General features: G+C 36.3%; 1 protein-coding gene across 2 annotated transcripts in view; it reads right to left on the reverse strand.

The window, feature by feature from the left end:
• Positions 1–3,377: 3,377 nt before the first annotated feature.
• The window catches only part of ATAD2 (ATPase family AAA domain containing 2), a 61,653-nt gene continuing 42,746 nt past the window's right edge, over positions 3,378–22,284 (reverse strand). Inside the window, exons 17-29 of one of the 2 annotated variants that reach the window (XM_026495469.4) lie at positions 21,927–22,059; positions 21,396–21,582; positions 20,544–20,729; positions 15,492–15,627; positions 14,292–14,488; positions 13,563–13,722; positions 10,929–11,051; positions 10,660–10,803; positions 8,738–9,133; positions 6,831–6,964; positions 5,471–5,599; positions 4,630–4,681; positions 3,378–3,754 (exon numbers count right to left, since the gene is read on the reverse strand). In XM_026495469.4, coding sequence (XP_026351254.1) covers positions 4,637–4,681; positions 5,471–5,599; positions 6,831–6,964; positions 8,738–9,133; positions 10,660–10,803; positions 10,929–11,051; positions 13,563–13,722; positions 14,292–14,488; positions 15,492–15,627; positions 20,544–20,729; positions 21,396–21,582; positions 21,927–22,059 — 1,970 coding nt within the window. In that variant the 3' untranslated portion in view covers positions 3,378–3,754; positions 4,630–4,636. Of the gene's footprint in view, positions 4,682–5,470; positions 5,600–6,830; positions 6,965–8,737; positions 9,134–10,659; positions 10,804–10,928; positions 11,052–13,562; positions 13,723–14,291; positions 14,489–15,491; positions 15,628–20,543; positions 20,730–21,395; positions 21,583–21,926; positions 22,060–22,284 lie in introns of both variants that reach the window. The other variant, XM_026495467.4, reaches the window with a different exon arrangement.

Below are 22,284 nucleotides of genomic sequence, written 5' to 3' on the forward strand. Positions count from 1 at the left end.
TATCTTTATGGAAGGGAGAATAGAGGGAGATTTTAGAAGATCTTAGAAGGCAATGTGACCATCTAGTCAAAGATTGGCGTCATGCAGCCACAAGCCAAGGAAACGCTGGCAGCCCACCACCAGGAGCTGAAAGAAGCAAGGAACGGATTCTCCACTAGTTCCTTCAGAGGAATGCAGACTTGCCAACACTTTGATTTTGGCCTGGTGATACTGATTTTGGATTTCTGGCCTTCAGAATTGGAGGGGTGATATAATTGTCTATAAGTAATGATGTTGAGAAGAACCTCTCCTTGAGATGAGTTTTCCTCAAGAAATGAGGTTGTAGGGGCGCCTGGGTGGCTCAGTTGTTAAGCGTCATTCTTCAGCTCAGGGCGTGATCCCAGTGTTCTGGGTTCTGGGATCGAGCCCCGCATTAGGCTCCCTTCTCCACTGGAAGCCTGCTTCTTCCTCTCCCACTCCTCCTGCTTGTGTTCCCTTTCTCGCTGGCTGTCTCTCTCTCTGTCAAATAAATAAATAAAATCTTAAAAAAAAAAAAAAGGTTGTCATATGAGAGTAAGGTGGAGAAGGAAATAAGAGGGGTTCTGAATCCATTTTATAGGAGGAGGAATTTCTTGCCTTGGAGGAGTGCTGTGTTTCAAGGCAAAAAGTATTTTTTGCTTTCTTTTGTTTTTTTGTCAGGGGTTAGGGCACAATTAGAATAGGGCATAGCAGGTTGCAAAAATACTTAACTACTCTTAATGAGGGGACCAGTGATTGTCATTTCACTGAATCAGATATGGACTTCTTAATAAATAAAATCTTAAAAAAAAAAAAAAGAATTGCATTCCATTATCAATAATAGAAATCTACCTAACAGCAGTTTAAATAAGAAAGTTTCTCTTTCAATTAAGAAGCCCAGATGTTGTTAAGCACTTGAATAGCAATCCCCTGAAGTTATTATGAGCAAGGTTTTTTCTTCTTATACTTTTATGAAGCAGGGCATGGGACAGCTTCAGGAGTCCCAGCCATTTTCTATATGTATATATATTAGGCAGCAGGTAAAAGGAAGCACAGAAAGACAAAGTGTTCTCACCCCTTTCCTTCCCAGCAGGTTTCCTAGAAATTGTGCACACTTCCCTTTGTATCTCCAGTGGTCACATAGCCACATTTTGCTGCAACGGAAGAAAACATAATTTTCCAGCAGGACAGTTTGCTCAGGGTATTGTTATAAGGAATGAGAGAATGGATATTAGAAGGCAAACTGGCTATCTTTTCCTCTATGTGCTAATATAGAGTGAGTTTTTATCCCCACAATATCCCTCAGCAAGGAGTAGTTACTCAAATCCTAACAAAGTCCCTTACATTATGGGGCAATCTCTCAATTGCAAAAAAGTACTGTATATGTGTGGGTGAGAGGTTAGTGGGGAGAAGACAAGTAAATCTGAAATCCCCTCAATTAATCCCACAGTGCATACCTATCAGGATTCCTGATAAAATCAGATTTAAAAAATGGCAGAACGGGGAGAAGAGCTTCCCCATGCTTATGAATAGGTTGTATATGGTGACCTTCCAGAGTACAGTAACAAAAGGGAAGAAAAAGCGATTTTACAGTGGAGAAACCCGAGAAACACTATTTCTGCCAGCTGATTGAGGGCAATCAACAGCCATAAAATCACATTAATAGCATGTAACCTGATATAATCACTTTATATCTGTGATCTTCCTCTCCCAAATCCATAATCCCAGTCCAATCGTGAGAAAAACAGACTAATTCCAACAGAGGGGTATCTTCCAAATATCTCAAAATTGTTAAGTCATCAAAAACATCCCTATTACTGAATTATCTTTTGGTTGTTGAGCTTTAATAGTCCTTTGAGATGATAGTATTTATAGAAGAGGGTTTTTCATTTTGTTGAAGTCTTATGTATCTAATTTTCCTTTTGTTGCTAGCGGTTTTTGCCACATTTAAGAAATCATTGCCAAATTCAAGGTCAGAAAGATTTGTCCCTGGGGCGCCTGGGTGTCTCACTCATTAAGCGTCTGCCTTCGGCTCAGGGTGTGATCCCAGGGTCTGCTGGGAGCCTGCTTTTTCCTCTCCTACTCCCCTGCTTGTGTTCCATCTCTCGCTGGCTATCTCTCTGTCAAATAAATAAAATCTTAAAAAAAAAAGATTTGTCCTTATTTTCTTCTAAGAATTTTATAGTTTTAGCTCTTAAATTTAGGTCTTTGATCCATTTGTTAATTTTGGTATATGGTATGAGGCAGTGGTCCAACCTTAAACAATCTTGAAAAAGAAGAGAATGTTGGAAGACTCATACTTCCCAATTCTAAAAGACACACAAAATTACATCAATAAAACAGTGTGGTATTGGCATAGAGGATGGATATAAGATCAATAGACTTAAGAGTCTAGAAATAAATCCATTAATCTATGGTCAATTGATTTTTAAAAGTATGTCCAAGACCATTCAATGGGAAAAGAATAGTCTCTTCAACAAATGGTGTGCTGGGAAAGCTGGATATCCACATGTGAAAGAATGAAGTTGGACCTCTGCCTCACACATATACAAAATCTTTCTGACCTTGAATTTGGCAATGATTTAAGGGTCCCCTGCAATTGATTATGAATTTAGGACTGACTTTCCCATTTCTGCAAAAAAAAGCCATTGGGATTTTGATAGGTATTACACTGAATCTGAATATTGCCATTGTGACAACATTAAGTCTTCTAATACATAAATACAGCACGTCTTTTCATTTATTTGGGTCTTAATAATTTCTTTCAGCAACATTTTATACTATCAGTATATAAGCCTTGTACTTCCTTGGTTAAATTTACTCTAAGATGTTTTAATAAGGCGCTATTGTAAATGGAATTGCTCTCTTAAATTTCTTTTTGGATTGTTCATTGCTACTTTATAGAAATACAATTGATTTTTATGCTGATCTTATATCCTACCACTTTGTTGAATTTATTAGTTCTAACAGATATTTTGTGAATTCTTTAGGATTTTGTACATAGAAAATCAGGCCATTGGTGAATAGCTTTATCATCCTTTCCAATTTGGATGCCTTTTAATTCTTTTTCTTGCCTTACTTACTATGGACTGATTGCACTTCTAAGAAAAAAATGATAAACATTCTAGGCTTGCAATTTCAGCATGATTTACATAGGAAAGGTATACATATTACTTTCCATGTCTGTAGACGGTACATGATGAAAAGGACGGAAGCACACTCATCTTTGTAGCTAATGAACATATATCAACATTCCAGTGTCAACAGCATTTTAAACTATGCACAGTAATAAAACAGATTTTGTACTTGTTTTGCACTGGATTATCTTTAGAATATTTTAAAATAATGAAGAAATAAATAGAAACAAGTTTGAGAAGCAATTTTCACCTTTAAAATTTATTACAGAAGCTATACATACAAAATGAAATCCTAGTTACAAAAGATGTATCTGGAGTTACAATAAGCTTCAATAAAAATGAGTATGTGTGTATACATAAGTGGAGAAATACACACCACTTTAAATTTTTTCAGTGACTGGCATTGCTTTATGCATTATATAAGAGGATATCTATTAATTAAGATATCTAAATTACTGGGTTTTATAAGCCTTAAAAACAATATCCAGATAAATCAACAACAAAAGGCAACTCAACTCTGAAACTGTTTTAGTATCCAGAATCTCTCATATGAGATCATTATCTCCTATTCCCCTTGAAGGAAGTTTCCAACTATTTTACAAACTAATATTAGAATGTCTCTGTAAAAAAACAAAACAAGAGATTATGCATGGCAGTGAATGATTTTATTGCTTTAAGAAAGAAATGTATTTTTGGTATCATTAATACAAAATTTATAATATTTATATTTATATAATTGTATATAAAAGCTATCTATAGACTATAACCTAAACACAAATTTAGAAAGATATAGTTTTCAAATATAAAACCTTTGTGCTATTAAAAAGATATTTAACAAAGTAGTTATTAATACATTTGCTGTATGTATAATCATAACAATAAACAAAAAAATATTTAAAATCTTTATTAACCCAAATTAGAATTATAAAAATGTTTAACTAAATTTTGACATTCAAGTACAGAAGTTGTTCAGGGGCCTTCCTACAAATGACTTGAACCCTGGGTTTTAAGTAAATGGGGAGAAAAAGCTAAAGGCAAATGGGAGATGGGCATTGAAAAAAACAAAGAACAAAAGGATGGCAAAGACAAAGACACGATGCTTAAGTAAGTTTCTAGTCTGATACAAGAAAATATTTTTAGGAAGGAAAAACCTTAAAAGTGCTTAAAACAAAAAAAGGCAATATCACTAATTACTCTTAAGTGCCATAAAACCTTAGTTATCCAAATAACTTTTATTAAGAGTTGGTCATACTTCAACTACCGATACACTACAGAATTACTATTACTACAGTGCCTTGTTCAATCAAACTTCCAATATTTATCAGTTATCTCTGTAACTTATCTTACACATGTACATAAATACCAGGAAAGCTTAAATATTTTTATTTACTATTTTAATCTTTTCCTTAAAGATGCAGGATTTTATCTTGCATCAGTTATACGGACATGACAAAGGTGAATTAAATAGCAACAGAATATAAAGAATATTCGATACCATGACATCATGATCTGGAACAACTGAAGTTTTCTACTTCTTGCTCCATTTTCTAGATAAAGGGTAAAAAGGAAAAACAGTAACTTTCAGTATGAAAAAAGTTAAAGAAACATTACTCTATTGCTACTTTTTTTACGTCAACAACGTCAAGAATATTATTAACTCATGCATATATCTGAGAGTGAAAACAGGAATTTAGTTCAGTATTTATGATTCTCACATAAACTGATATCACCAATGGGATTTCATTTAAATCCCTTTGAAGTAAGTCTGAGACGCATTCGTCTTAAGTTCAAATATAATCAAGGCACTAGTGTATTTCTAGATACTAATATTTTGTGTTTTATAGGTACTAATATTACACACCTATCATACTATGTAGGTACCACAGTATACTTAGTAGGTATACTAATTACTATGTATATTATATGCTAGTAGGTATATTAGTAGATACCTACTAATAGATACATTGTACTATAGATACATAGTAAATAGATATATTATAGATATACTATATTGTTATAGATAAATTATCATCTAATATCTATTTTTAAAAATTAGTACTAATGCCCACTATAAAGATTAAGTAAACACACAGGTCTATCTTAAATCCATCTTGAAAAAGAGCTACATATCTTCATTAATAAACACACAAAATAGAGATTTTTCACATCTACTGATTATGGTTCCAATGTTTATTGAAGAAACACAAACTAGTGAAGTGCTAGATTTCAAAAAGTACAGAACTTAGTAGTATCTAGAAATAATCCACAGTCCATATATTAAAAATGGTCTTTAAAAATTCTTACAATCTTTCAATTTCTTATATAGATTAGTTTACCTGAATAAGTGTTGTTTTGTCATAGTCCATGCGATGCTGATAAATACACTGGCTGATTACTGCATATAAATTTTCCAACTGAAAAATATTGTATTCTTGACTTTTTTTAACAACAGTCTTCAAAAGATTCTAAAAGAAAACATGAATGTTTACATATGTGAGACAATTCCATGAGACAAGATATTTTAATTTTGAAGATTTGGGGAATTTTTAGCATATAAACCAGAGAGAGGGCAGACCAATTATTTGATGAGACATGGTGACCTAAGTGGCTCTGATACTTAGCAGTAGTTAACCATTGTTCTAATGATCCGGTCTCTGCCCTGGGTAACTCCCAACCTAAAAACTATAGCTGAGGAGCTGGCCAATTTCGGTTTTAGCCATAAATCTCTATAGACAAATTAAAATATAATCTCAAACTAGATTAATAAAAAAAGCAACATCTTTGCAGGGCATTTTATGGCAATGCAAGTACATTATAGTGTGAAACAAAAGAGATGGTACATAAATGATGAACCACAACTCACTACTTCAGTTCTTTTTAAGATTTATTTATCTATTTTAGAGAAAGAGAGAGCGACAGAGAGAGAAGCAGCAAGTGAGGGGCACAAGGGGATGGAGAGAGTCTTAAGCAGAGTCCTCACTGAGCGAGGAGCCCAATGTGGGGCTCAATGTGGAGCTTGATCTCACGACCCTGAGATCATGTCCTGAGCCGAAACTGAGAGTGGGACACTTAACGGACTGTGCCACCCAGGCGTCCCTGTACTTTTTCTTATAAAAAGGGTTTTCCATCTGCTCAGTGTTTAATGACCGAAATGGATTTGCTAGATTTCTGTGATTCTTTAAGTCTGGCCATACAACGATATGCCATTATCCCTCAGTTAACAAAAAAATGCCATATGGTTTAGTAAAAACCAACTAGAATGGTCACTGGTGATGGTCAAAAAACAATGTATATGGGCACCTGGGTGGCTCAGTTGGTTGAGCAACTGACTCCTGGTTTCGGCTCAGGTCAGGATCTCATGGATTGTGAGACTGAGCCCCGTGACGGGGAGTCTGCTAGAGATCCTCTCCCTCTCCCTACCCCCCATGCTTACCCTCTGTCTCTAAATAAATAAACAAATCTTAAAAAAACAAAACAAGAACAATGTATAGGATCAATAATGCAGACAAATGTGTTAAAAACCAGAATATCAACACAGTAGCCATTTCTAAACACTGCTTTTATGAAAGTTATTCTATACCAAGTTCATCCTTTTATAAAAAATCATTATTTATTGTATGTCAAATTGACACAATGTATTGGTGGGTTCTGTTACTAATCTGCACAACAAAAGCATTACGATTTCAATTTACATACTTTTAATCGTTCATGGTCCACAACAAGCGAGGGTGTAGGCTGGGAAAGAATTGCCAAAGCCTTTTCAACACTGATGAGCTGCTGTTGCTCCACCTGGGAACGTCTAGCTCGAGTCATTCGCAGAACACACATTTCTAGAATGAAAAGTTAAATAACTATTATATGGTTCATAGACATTATGTTTAAAACAAACATTAGGCAGATTAAATAGCAGGGCATATTTACTAAAACACAAACACCAACTCTGGTTTACTGGCTCTACTCTAAGATTAAGGTGCTGCCACTTCCCTCAAAAAAAAAAAAAAAAAAAAAAAAAGGGAAGTGCTTCTCGAACGGAGTTATTCCAAAAGATCCTCAGCAGGACCCTTTGCACAAGATCACTTTAGCAGGAGTCCTAGATGTAAAAGCTGGAAGGGATCTCAGTAATCTACGTGTTGCAAACTACCACCCATAGGCCCAATCTGCCCTACTGGTATAGTCTTACTAGAACACAACCATACCAATTTTACATATGTATGTCAATATGGCTTTTCTAACAGGGTTGAGTACTTGGGACAGAGATTGTACCACTAAATATTTACTGTCTGTCCCTTTACAGAAAAAGTTTGCCTATCTGTGATCTAGAATAATCTAGGCACTGATAGATAAGAAAAATGAGGCCAAGAGAGGTGAAAGGACTTTTCTAAGGTCAATGTACTTAATTGTTGTAAGAGCCAGAACAAGAACCCAAATCTGCTGATATTTAAACAAGTACCTGTCTCCCCATTAGTGTCCTTTAAAAAAAGAGAATGATAAAAGAAAAATAAAACAATTCTGAACCCAAACAAAACATATTACATTATATAGCCAGAGGATTAACATTTAAAATATCCACATTAAAAAGTCTATTCTGCTATGATTACCTAAACACATTAGAACTCATTTCAAGGAAGTCCTTGAAAAAGATTTGTCTACAGCCTATAAGCCACTGAAATAAAACCAGACTCAACAACGTCAATACTTGTTTTTGATAGATTTTTAACTGTTACTCCTCTTTTTGCTTTATAAGACTAAATGTTTGACTTTTCCAAAACCCAAACAAATCTACTAAAGATCCAAGAAGATCCAGATAGAAGCCAATTCTAAATGAAAAACTTTGGTGGAAGGATCATTAGAATAAACATAAATAATCTTGGACTTTAACCTGTAATAGAACAGAGCAATGATGGGAGTGAGTAACATTTATTCTAGATCAGTCAGCCAGAATCACAGAAAACTGCTGATTTTGCTTAAAAAGAAGAGGGCACCCTGCCAGTTTTTGAAAACTGTATAGCCAAGCACTTTGCTACATGCTTTAGATGGATCATCTTATTCAAGTTTCAAAATATTTCATTACCTGACCACTATCTACCCTAATCTTGCAGAAGAGAAAACGGAGACTGACTGGTCAAGACCTTGCCCAAGGTCACAAGTTACTAAGTAGAGGACTAGGCCTCAAATCCAGGCCTATTCGATGCCACACTGTGCTTTTAACAACAGTGATTTACAAGCTCAGCAGTTATTAAGTAAAGAAATTGCTATTTTTCCTAATTAACACCTGCATTCTGAAAGACAAGGAAAAGGAACAAACTGAGATGGTAATTAGTCATTTAAAAACTTTGAGTGAGACTTTTTTTTTTAAAGATTTATTTATTAAAGAGAGAGAGAGAGAGAGAGAGCGAGCAGGAGGGCAGAGGGAGAGAAAAAGATAATCCCAAGCAGACTCTGAGCTGAGTGCAGAGCCCAACGTGGGGCTCCATCCCATGACCCTGAGATTGCGACCTGGGCCGAAACCAAGAGTCGGATACCTAACCAACTGTGCCACCCAGGCACCCTGAAACATCTTTTAAAATTAAAATTAGTAAGCTGCTTAACTGAGACAGACTTACCTTTTGCTTCATTTTCATCAGAAATATCTATTATCTGAGAGCCAGAAGCATCTCCATTGCAAACAATTTTATCTTTCCTCACTTCTGTGCATGCTGTGGTCTTCCCAGATTCTTCAAATTCATTCTCAATACCACAAATACTTGAATTATTATTCCCCAATTCTATTTTGCTCTCAGAAGCATTTTGGTGTTTCTCATTTTCTTCCACTGAGGACTCTCCTGTGTTTCCAGTCTCATTGTGGTCTACACTTGTATCTTGATTTTCCTCTGTATCACTCTCAATTTTGTCGTCTGTGATATTCTGGCTCTCATCTTTCGCCTGTGAAATCCTCCTTCGTTTTGTTATGGTGCCTAAGTACCACTTTGACTTTTTGCGGATTTTTCTCTTCAACTGAGCTTCAAAGAATTTAAAGAAAAAAGATAAAAGAACATTTGACAATTTTCTAAAATCTAAGTAAGTGGGGGAAAAATACCTCCTGAGGTACAAGATGGTAGAGAGTTTGAGAAACTGCTGTAGTTTCTTACGGTTGGATCACAGAAACAAGGGTAGAGAGTACTGTGAGAAGAAGGCAGAAAGTGGGCGATAACATGTCGTTCTAAGGAGTTTGGATTTTATCCTGAAAAATTTTAAGGAGGGCAATGATATGAACTGTCTGATGACTCTATTACAACAATCGCTGTGGCAGGAGTATAAGGAATGAACTGGAGGAACGGCAAGACTAAAAATGGCCCACACTCACTGAGTGCTTACCACGTAGTGGGGACTCTTCTGAGCTCTTTATGTGTGTACTGACCCCCTGAAATTTCACTCTCACCTGATCAGGTTTGCTACCATTATCAACACTGTTTTACAGATGAAGAAAACTAAGCTATACAGAGATGAAACATTCTGCCTGAACCAGATACATAATAACTACACTGTAATATTCTGTGTGCGAGATTCATCCATACTGTTGCATGTGCTTGAATTTTAGTCATTCTCACTGTTGTATAATAATCCCTATTTTCCCATTCTAGTGTTGATGGGCATTTGGGTTGCTCCCAGTTGTGTATTATAAATACTGGTTCTTGTACATGTCTTTCAGTGAACATAATGCGGGCAATCCTGCCGGGTATATAGCTAGGGATGGACTGTTCTAAAGAAGACATTTTCCATGGCCTCAATTTCCATACATATACTTGCTCAAAGCTGATTTGACCAAGAGCATCTGATTGTAGAGGTCTCTTGCTCGTTTGCCTTTCTCTTCCTCCCTTTCCTAGCTGCCACCTTCCCCCCCCCTTTTTTTTTAACAAAAGAAGGGCTTACTCTACCTATCTCAAATCACTTACCCCAGGATGGACAGACATGCAATACAATAAGGTAATGTTCCAACCCCAACAACAACAACACACACACACACACACACACACACACAGAATTTTTAAAATTCTGTTTAAAAGCATCTGAGATCTAACAAGGCACTGAGGAATTACGACACCAGAATCTGGGAAAACAAATGAATAACTGCGAGTCTAAGATGCTGAGGAGAGTTGGGATATTCATAGGGCTTAAAGAACAAAAACTGGAATTAAGAGCCTGCCAAGGAAGGGAGGCCTTGGGAAAACCCATGGGGCTCTGCGTTAGTACCCTCTGGAGTTATACCCCAAGAATAAGGAGGAATAAGAAATAGACTAGAATTTATAGAAATGAAAATCAATTTCCTATCAGTCAATCCACAGTTGGATGAGGGTGAACTGGGACTGCAAGTGTTTTATCATTATAAACCTGGATTTATTTCAAGAATGCAAAGTTGCTTTAACATTAATAAAATCAAGGTAATTTACCGCATGGATATAAATACAGGAAACTAAGGAAAAAGTAAATGGCATCAGTAGAAAGTAAAGGCTAGTTTCATAAGAAAAAGTTACCCAAGGGCACTTACCAGGAGTACTGCAAGCCATAGGAGTACTGGTTGTCTTGAGTTTTTCATTCTGCTCTGGATCTGATCTTTTATCACCGGCAGAGGTGGAATTTTGCTTTGGCATCACATGATAGTAAGATGGGGCATATTTGGAGGAGCTACAACCTTATAAATAGACATGGGATATCAACTCAAATGTCCAGATTTCAAAATTACACGAAGGGTTAATCAACAGGACTTAATACACTACATCAGAAGCATCTTTTTCTGATGCCAAATCATTTTCCTACCTCTCTTCTTTCTAGATTCCTGAATTTCTTCACAAAGCTGCTCAAAGTCCTCATCAAGTTCTTCTTTAATTATTGCATAGGCAGTATCTCTTAAAGCACAGGCTCTATGCCTAATAAGACGATCTGAGAAATGAATAAAGAATTCAATTTTAGGGGCGCCTGGGTGACTCAGCCATTAAGTGTCTGCCTTCAGCTCACGTCATGATCCCAGGGTTCTGGGATCGAGCCCTGCATCGGGCTCCCTGCTTAGCGGGAAGCCTGCTTCTCCCTCTCCCACTTCCCCCTGCTGGTGTTCCCTCTCTCACTGTGCCTCTCTCTGTCCAATAAATAAATAAAATCTTAAAAAAAAGAATTCAATTTTAAAATCTTTCCTTTTAATTATTTACAAAAAATAAACTCAACATGTTGGGCTAAGATTATAGTTATTAAAATTCCTTTTTTACTTTTACCATGAATAGTAAATGTTACTGGAATTGTATTATTCTGTTTTTTCTGTTAATCTAATGTTCTGGACATCTGATTCAATACGGCTGACTAAACCCAAACAATATTATTGCTCTGTCCTATCTAGCTCCCCTTGAAATCTCGGGGGAAAAAAAAAAAATCAATCAACAGCAAGACTATACAACAACGAAAACAGCAAGGAAGGCTATCAGTGTCATTACTGAGGCAGAAATGTAAAAGAATTTTACAAGATAGAAAGGATGTTATTGCATTGACAGAGAAACTAAGCAGACAGTTAAATAGCCACCTTACCCAGGAAATACTGGAAAAGCTCCTATACTCAGAGTCCAAGCACCATAAACTAGAATATGCTTTGAGACAGAGGGCCGGTAATAAGTGAATGTAAAACTGCTCGAACAACTGGATCAGTTCCCTCACGGGGTGGCAGGCTGCAGTATCACATCCAGGTTAGAGTCGGCAGCAGTAGCTAGAGTATCAGAACTCTTCAGGGGATTTCTAACATGGCATTTGGGCCCAGAGAAAGGCACACACAAAAGTCGAAGCCTTGGTTCCCCGAGTGTGGGAGCATCCGCGTCACCTGGAAACTTGTCAGAAAGGTAAATTCCCACATCCGACCCTACATCTACAGAATCAGAAACCATGCGATGGGGCCCTGCAAGCTACCTCTTAACAAGCCCTTTAGGAGATGATGATTGCCTGCGAGAGGCACACCACTGGTCTAAAGTCATTTTTGATTGTCACCACGGACAGAAGGAGACGTAGCAGCAGCATGCCTGCAATTATACAGAAAAAGCCCTCAGCCTCCAGGGTAAATGTTTCCTTCTTTCTACAATTAAGGGATGTTCTCAGATTGGTAGCCTGCTCCCCAGCATTAAACTACAGAACCCTGAACTATAGGAAAAAGACTAAGGGAGGTGAGGGCAGAGGACTGGGAGCAAAAGAACAGTGAGCTTTTCAATTGTTGAAGAAACTCTTAGTAGGTTCCTATGCTCATCGGTCTAATTTATAAACACTACCAACTAGAAAACAGCCAATGTACTGGGGGAGAGAGTTAACACAGCAAAAAGGACTATTAAAAAAAATTATCCACTGAGAGAGTTAAGGACATTACCCATAAAACAAAAGTAGGAAGCTAGGAAAAAGAAGCACCTAAGAAAAAATATTTTTGGATACGAATAAGTTTATATCAAATATATAGACAGTTGAATCTATCATTATATATATGAACAAATACATCATTAAAAAATCCCCTACTTTATAAATTTTATTTTTTTAATAGATTAGATAGGTGAGGACAGAATAGGTATATGTATAGAAAAGGTCTAAAAAGATATCCCCAAACTTAACAGTGTCCATCTTTGGAGAGAGGAAATGGGGGACTTAGTTTTCATTTTTATTGAAGCACAGTTGACTTACAATATTATATTAGTTTCACGCGTACAACACAGTGATTCAACATTTATATACATCATGAAGTGATCACCATAATAAATCTAGAGGATTTAGTTTTTAAAATATTATTAGCAAGTTGGGGCGCCAGGGTGGCTTAGTCAGTTAAGTGTCCAACTTGGTTTGGGCTCAGGTCATGATCTCAGGGTCCTGGGAAGGAGCCCCGTGTCAGGCTCCAGACTCCGTGCACAGTCTACCTGAGACTTGCCCTCTGCCCATCTCCCTGCTCTCTAAAAGAAATCTTAAAAAAATATTATTTGCAAGTATTCTACTATATTACTTCTGTAATAAAAATCGCAGTGGTCTTAACTAAGAAAATTCTTTCAAACCTTTTTTATTACAGAGTGTTTATTTTCCACTTGGAGAAAGAGCACTGTTTACAAAGGAAAGAAGCTAAGTTGTTATGCAATTTTGTGTCTCATTAGAGGATACACCACGGAACTGTAAATACAGGTATTCTGGAGTCAAAGAAACCTGCATTCAAATTCTGCCTCTGCCACTTCCTGGCAGTATGACCCTGAATAAGTTTTTTTAACCCCTCTAACTTCATTTTCCTCAACTGTAAAATGAGAATAAGGCTGTATTAAATGGCACTGTGAATGTAAAATGTTTATAATATATTACCTGACATAAAGTCCGCCCTCACTAAATGTTAGCAGTCTCTATCCTACCCCCCCACACCCTCCGGAGAGAAAAAAAAAAAAACCCACTAATGCTCACCTCCAGGATCTCTATCTGGATTGTATTCTAAAGCATTACTACAGATTAGATCAATATCACTCAAATAGTCTTTCACAGTCAGATACTTGTGGAGATCAATTTTACTGATTACAGATGAAAGGTCCATTGGTTGCTTTATCACAGTGACATAATCAGGAACCTAAAATTCAAGCAAATGACCAAATCACTAAATTAACTCGGAACATAAAAAACATTTGAATCCAGTTGCTCTGCCAGGCAATATAGGGCAGAGAGAATAAATACATAAGAAATAACAATAATGTATTAATATGAGACCTTTGACTCTATTTAAAGCTGGTTTTGTTTTGTATTTACTCCTGTTCTTGGGCACCTGTATCTCCAGTAATATCTTATACTCCTTCCCTTATCCAAATGTCACCCATCTTCAATGTCAACTTAAGACTTCACACTTCACTCTCCAGCTCACTCTAAACTGTGTAGGTCACGATCATAGTATGTAGCATTAAGTCAATCTTAAATCATATCTAGAATGTTTGGGTTGGCAGACAAAGTTAAATGCCTACTCTTTGGAGGAAAGGAAAATACATTACATAGCTCTTAAGTCTCCATGTGCTTAGGACACTACTCGGTATATTCTACATAAAGAAAATAAGCTCAGAGTGTAGACAGGGAACCACATAAATAATTCAAACATTCTCTAATTCATTATAGTTTAGAACACATTCGAGCCAAAGATTAAATCAATACCTCATCAGGGTCAACAGGTTTAGTAAATACTCTGAATCGCTTATCTATAGCAAGCCTATGGGTAACATTTCTCAAGAAAATCCTCAGTTCTCTAAATGTATCTTCTTCTTGTTCTTCTAGTCGTTTCACTTCTTCTACCGTCAGCGGTCTTGGCTCAGGTGGTGGCGCTACAGGGAGTACCTCCAAGGCCTGCAAAACTTCACATGAACGGAAGATTTTAGTTACTACTCTCCCATCATAGCAAGGGTGACAAATGACTCAGTGGCCAGGCTTTCAGGGGTTATCCTCCTTACACCTGCCGGGAATTAGAGGATTTGAAATACTCAAGTGCTATCATAATCTCTATCCCTAGCTCCCCTCCAGCAACAATTGGTAATTTGTAATTTTTAATGTTAGTTCCTAAGTCATTACCTCTGTTCCATTTTAAGATCATTTAAGAGGCTATTAAAACTTTCAAAATGCATTATTTCCAACTCAAGAATATTTTATTGAAAAAAGCTTTTTACTAGTTAATTTTTGAACTAACAAAAAACTGTGGTATGTTTCAAATGTAATAAGTTTAATTTTGTTTAAACAGATATGCACTGAGTAACCAGGATAAAAAAAGGAGTATGACAGTGCTGCCCCAATAAACTGGCACTCTATTACGGGAGTAAGGGACAATTAGCACATCATTGTAATGTCACATTAGTAGTATGAAAAAAGTACCGTGGGTCATAATGGTAGAAAACTAATTTTGCCTAGATACGTTAAGGAGGAAAAAATGAGTTCTAGTAGAAGGACAAGTGGTTTCTTAGGCAGAGAGAGGCAATGAGGACAGAAGCATTACTGACAGAGAGCAAGCATGAGTGAAATTATGAAAAGACAGGAATATGTTGCATGTGGTGTAGACAGAGTGTTTTGCAAGGAAAGAGGTGGGGGAAGGGGAGGGAACAAAAGTGACAAAAATGGGCTTGGGAAGACAGGCTGGAGCTTTACTATGAATTCCAGCTAAAATTCTCCACGGACCGGGACTACACTAGGAAAGGCCTTCTACGCTTTAAGATCTTTAGTCTACTTTAATGGGAAGCATAGAGACTTGTAAGCAAACCTAATGACTGAGATTTTGAGTTTGTGTTATTAGAAGATGATGATGCCATTAATATTTTATTCCCACTTTCTTGAAATTATTATACGTTAAACTTTGATAGAGAAACTAACCTGCTTTCTTTTTGGATAAAGGAGGTTTAGCAGCTTGCTTTAGAATTAAATCTTCAAAAAATTTTGTTCGTTCTTCTTTGCCAGGTAACTGGACATTGAAAATTTCTCCATAATCACGGATAAATAATTCTTGCACCTTAAAAAAGAAAATACATGCATTATATATGTGTATACGCAACACTACGTATATATCATTCAATGCAACAGGTTATTACACACATATTTTTAATGACCTGAACTGTGTAATAGATATTTTTAAAACACAGATCTTTTATGTATGCTGGAGTTATATATAAATCACATATGCAACAGATTAGGAACTAAAAAATATGGGATCTTCTTTAAAACTCAAGACTCTAAAGTATAATTCATGTGGTAACTGACATGGCAGTATTTGATTCCAAGGGTTTTTTGAGATCAGTTAATTCACTTTCACAACCAAAAGTGAGACAGGGTAAGAATAAAGGATGGGGGCGCCTGGTTGGCTAGCATGCAACTCTTGATCTCGGGGTTGTGAGTTTGAGTCTCATACCTTGAGTGTAGAAATTACTTAAAAATGAAATCTTTAAAAAGAAATTAAAAAAATATTAATAAAGGCTAGAAAATAACAAGTGCTGGTGACGATGTAGAGAAATTAGAACCCCTGCACTGGAAGGAATGTTAAAATGGCGCAGCAGCTGTGGAAAACACAGAATTACCATGTAATCTAGTATACAGATTTGAAGAGCCAAAAACAAAACAAAACAAAAAACAAAACAAACCCCCAAATAAAACCAAAACAACCTACCACTCAACACGTACTTGTATACCAATGACCTTAGCAGGATTATTCATTGTAGGCAAGAGGTAGAGACAATCCAAATGTTCATCACAGATGAATGGATAAAAATGTGATAAATACATAAAACAGAATTCAACCTTAAAAAGGAGTGAAATTCTAATGCATGCTACAACATGGATGAACTCTGAAAACATGCCAAGTGAAATAAGCCAGTCACTAAAGGACAAATACATTACGAATCCACTTATACAAGGTATGTAAAATAGGTAAATTCACAGAAGCAGAAATTTATTATAACAGGTGACTAGGGGTTACAGAAAGGAGGGAATGGGGAGTAATTGTTTAATGGGTACAAAGTTTCTGTTTGGGATGATGAAAAATTTCTGGTAACAGATAGTGGTGATGGCTGCACAACATTGTGAATGTACTCAATGCAACAGACTTGATGTCACTGAATTGTACACTTAAAAATGGTTAAAATGGTAAATTTTATGTTATGCATATTTTACTGCCAAAAGAACGGCAAAAGAGATCCCACAAGGATGTTACTAAACAACTTCTTGACCTTTTATATTTACATACCTTGTATAAGGCCCATTAAATAGGTGTCAGACCTGAATTGATCACCTCTATTTTGGCTTTTTTTCCTCCCTTTTCAAATCTCTGTTCTTTTTATCATATACCGTAAGAATTCCTGGTCTCATGTTCCATCTCACTCATTCACTCTTCAACTGTGTCTGCTCCTTTTCAAAAGCCCCATGGAGGTTTTCTTTTTCGGGGGGGAGTTATTTCATGGCCAGAAGTGAAGAAGGCCAATTAACTCAAAGTTGTCCAAGAGCTCTTTCAATTCCTTTCTAGCACTGACTCAGAGCTAGAAACTATTCCCATCTTTCAAAGCAGTCCTCTCATGCACATGGTTTGAACTGCGGTTACCCTCATCAATCTAATCCCCATTCCTTTGTCTTCCATGGATTCATGAAAGTTTCTAATCTATTCATGACATTCTTTCTAATTTTTTCCGTACTGCTGAATTGTTAAGTGCTCATGCATATAGGTACTCTGACTGCAGTTCTGATATGGACAAACTTTAATGTAGCTACAAACGGTACACACACTGTTCTCATTTATTATATAGAACAATGCTACTTAGACAGTGTCACTGAACCATTAAAAGGCTCAAAGTGGACTTGCTTATTTGTATCCATACAAGTTAGATTATTCATTTTTTAAAATAAACAATTCCTGTTCCTGTGCCCACTCCTCCCTACCATGCAGTGTGGCACTGGGATACTTTACCCAATTTACAATTATATGCTCAGGAAATATAACCCTAAGAAAACAGAGAAGCTATTCTTTAAAAAAAGATCTTTGAGTATATAATTCTCATATTCTTGATAAAGTTATCTTACATTAAACCAACTAATTTTTCAACCTCCCTACATCCATATAAAGAATGCTCAGCTAAGGGCGCCTGGGTGGCTCAGTCGGTTAAGTGTCTGACTCTTGATTTCGGCTCAAGTCATGATCTCCTGGTTGTGAGACTGAGCCCTGTGTCGGGCTCCATGGGCTCCATGCTGGGGGTGGAGCCTGCTTAAGATTCTTTCTCTCCTGGGGTGCCTGGGTGGCACAGTCGTTAAGCATCTGCCTTCGGCTCAAGGCGTGATCCCGGCATTATGGGATCGAGCCCCACGTCAGGCTCCTCCGCTATGAGCCTGCTTCTTCCTTTCCCACTCCCCCTGCTTGTGTTCCCTCTCTCGCTGGCTATCTCTATCTCTGTCAAATAAATAAATAAAATCTTAAAAAAAAAAAAAAGCTCAGCTAGTTTGTCTTGTTATCAAGAGTATAAACTTCCATTTGTTTCAAACTTCAAAATGATTGACGGAGTTTTAACTGATACAATAAGCCCAGTGGTATAATGCAGCTACTAAACAGTAATTCTTCTTTACTCTGTTAGCCAGAACACTGTTAGAGTACTTAATTTATTCCTGGTACAGCTTTTCAAAAGGAATATAAAGACATTCGGGACAGTGACTAGAATTTTGAAGAAACTAAAAATATGTGTTGTGTGGCAGAACCTATCATCAAGCCCATGTCCTCTCCTTCTTGGGCACACTTATCTGTCACACCTCCTAGTCTCCCTTGCTGTTAGGTACAAAGAGAACGGGAGAGGAAATGACATACATCTTTCAGATCTGGCACATGAATGGGCCACTCCTTTCAGTGGGGTGGAATGAAAACAAGCTGGAAAGCTACGTGATGACAAGGAGAAAGCTCTCTCAGCCCAGGTGTCTGGAATGACTACATGGGGGAGGATAGACCTGAATGTAGTCACCTGCATAGTATAGTTAAGTGAGCGAGAAATCAACTTCTGTTGTATTAATAACCTTAAGGAATATACCATATCATAGAAGAAATGTTTATTGTGAAGAAGCTTGGGTCAGAGTGGGGAGATACAAATAAACGTAACAAGAGTATTCAAATATACAAAGAGCTGTCATGATGAAAACAGATTCGACAGGTTCTATGGAATACCCGGGAAACAGAGATTAAGATAAGGAAGCTTTCAAAATAAGCTGATTTTTTAGGAGTCAGAGCTAACAAACTGAACAATGAAGAAAGTGTTTCAACAAAGCTGAAATATCCACATACAGAAGCTAATATAAAGGAAGAGTCCAGAACTAGATTAACCAAACTAGAAGACTTTGAGTCTATAACATGTACATAATGCTTATTTTCCAGCTTATTCAACTTTCAATTGAATAATTCACAATCAATTATTAAAACAGCCATCAGGGACATCATCTTGTCCTCTGATAGCTTGATCTCATTTCCTTCATTCTGTTCTTCACTCACTGTGCTCTGACCACCCTGGTCTTGCTGTTTTTTCCAACACACCAAACACACTTTTGCTTCAGGGTCTTTGCACTGGCTTTTCTTCTGCCAGGAACCTTTGTCCCTCGGATACCCAAATGGGTTACTCACTGTCTTACTTTTTCTGGTCTTTCCTCAAAAGTCATCTTCTTAGTGAGGCCTTACCTAAGACTATTTAACACTGTGACCCTAATCACACTCTTTTGGTATTGCTTAGCAAAATTTTTCTCCATAGCAATAGGTCAATATTACATATTTTATTTATTTTTCTCTCCCCCCAATTAAAATGTAGGCCCTAGGAAGATAAGAAATTTTCATCTATATTTTTCAGTGCTAAATTCCCAGTATCTACAACTATGCCTGACAAAGAATAAGTACTCAATAAATATTTCTTTAATAAAATATTTGAATTTATCTTCCTATTCACATTCTTAAAGAAATGCAAACCAATCTTGTCAAAGGTATGGAAAACTTATTCACACATAGAAGCCTACAATATGCTTATTATGTACTCTGAGAATTGAAAGGTGGGGGAAAAAAGTCTTACTTCATGTACTTCATATTCTGCTAGGAGAGAGAAAGGCAAAATTATTTAATGGCAGGCAGTGATAAAAACGAAGAAGAGTAAGGAAGGGAAAAGAGAGTGATGATGGGCCGAGGAGCTGAGCACTATAATTGAGAAACTGATCAGGGAAGGCCTCTCTGAGGTGATACTTGGGCAGAGACCTGAGAACAATAAAGGATCATGCCAGGCATGGAATACTCTAGAAGAGTATTCCAGGCAGAAAAATAATGAACTTCTGTCACTGGTAGTTGTCTAAATGGACACAAACTTGAAAGACAGTAATTTAGTGCCATCAAAAATTTTAAATGTGCATACTCTTTGACTAAGCTACAGTTATTACACTTTTAGGAATGGATGCTAGAAAAATACGCACAGTAATGCTCATATAAAATAAAACCCAAGGATGCTCACTGTAACAGTTCAACAGAAAAAAACTAAAAAACCACCAAAATATCTATGAACAAGACTCTGGATAAATTTTGGTACATCAAGACAAAGGAAAAAGCCATGCTGCTTTTAAAAGGAATGAGATTGTGTCCTGAAAAATACATTATATATAGATACGTATATAAAGCAAATTGCAGAATAATATGCAACATGTAACTACTATTTTTGTAAGAGAAAAAAAATTTATAACGTAGCCCTACTCTACACATACACATATATACATACCATCCTGCCCAACAAGTCTATATACCAGATAGTTAACATGACATTTCTGATAAGAAAACTTTTTCCATATCCTATTATTCACCTCTGTAGCACTTGAAATTTTTATAATAAATTCTTACTAAGTCTCTTTTTAGAGTATAGTGATTTTCCCCCCTCAAATTACCTCTTCTGGCAGAGCAGAATGGGGTTTGTCAGAAGTTGCAAGTAGTAAAACTGGAGCAAATGAAGGAATATTCTGTAACAATGTAGTAAATGTGGCTTTGAGTGTTGGTCCAACTATTTCCCACCACAAATGGATATGAGGAACATACACTATACTTGGTGCTGTTCTCTTAGCTTCACGAATCATCTAGTAGAGAGGAGAAAAAATTATATTTAGTTACAGAGTCCGCACATTAGTAATGCTCACTTTATTAGTCTGGAACAACTTTTAACTTCCTAGAATTATCATATAAAACCCTCAAGTTTTTAAAATGCTTCCCCCAGTCTCACAATCTTATTTTTAAATGTTTTGTAAAAGTCTCATTTTTAGGAAAACATGGTTGCTTCAAGCAATTAGAAAGAAAACAGCTTAATCAATCTAGAAGACTTATGTTAAATATAAAAATATAAAACTTCTACATCTGAAAAATTTTAACATGAACATAGCAAAAACAGAAGCAGAAAATCTGAGTACACACCACATAGCAGTTACTGTTCTAAGTACTTTATTTACTTAATTCTCACACCAGCCACACAAAGTAAGTACTATTATTAACCTCCATTTTGCACATGAGGAAAACAAGGTAGAGATCTAACAACTTCCCTAAGGTCACACAGATATTAAATGGTGGAAATGTGATTTAAATCCTTACTCTTTAATGACTAGGCAATTACATATAGTTCTATTTCATAACCCTGGAGGTAGAAATCAGAACAAGAAAACATAGTTCAACAAGGTTAAGGCAATTCTAGATTGTGCCTCTGTAAGACTGTGTTCTCTTACAGCTTATTTGTCTGGGCAACAGTGAATTACCTGGGCACACGTTTCTTCAGGAGATGTAGCACTGACTCCAAAAAGAACAGGAATGTCTAATGTATATACTGCAAATTTTTCCAAAGCATGGATGACAGCTGGTGCCAAATGAGAACCTTGCCCAAAGCCTGGTTCGCCCACTATCAATATTCTTGGTCGAAAAGACATAGGTTGATAACATGCGTTTCTGAAAGAAATTAGCTGTATTTTAGAAAAAGCAAAAATTTAAATTTTCCTCCCAAACTACCCATTTTCAACTCTCTTAAGGTAAAAATTTTGACTATGTGGCTGGTCAATCCATAACAGCATGGCTCACATGGTTTTTGGAAAATATCAACCTGCACAGATTTTAGGAATACTTTATACAGTGGAATTTCTACTACAGTGACAACTGCAATGATAAAAATATGTGATATTTTAACTTAAAAAAAGGATCAGTTAGCATCTTTTATCTTTTCAAGCACCATCTTTTAGTTTTATGGAATTTACAGACCAAAAAATTATATATATTCATTTGCAGGGGAAATATACCTATTCAAATGAAGAAAATTAAAATTTTCTTTTGCCTTATTAAAGGATTTTTGAGAAGGCCCATTCTCATATACAGATGGAACATCATCATCACTGTATGCCAAGTCACTTTCTAGCAGAGGACATGAAATATCTATAAAACAAAAAAATTGTACATTAGTAACTTTTCTGGATTGCAAAGCAAATGTTTACATAATGCTTTAGTTAGCAAATCAACGTACATGATATGCACAATAAAATTTTTTAAGAATCAAAAATATCTGTGTAGACATGAATAACAATTAAATATAAAAACATTATCTCAAACTTAAAACAGATTTGATTGAGGGCAATCTGTGAAGTAAATTTCCTTCAAATA

The sequence above is a fragment of the Ursus arctos genome, unplaced genomic scaffold (assembly GCF_023065955.2).
Source record: "Ursus arctos isolate Adak ecotype North America unplaced genomic scaffold, UrsArc2.0 scaffold_6, whole genome shotgun sequence".
NCBI classification, from domain to species: domain Eukaryota; kingdom Metazoa; phylum Chordata; class Mammalia; order Carnivora; family Ursidae; genus Ursus; species Ursus arctos.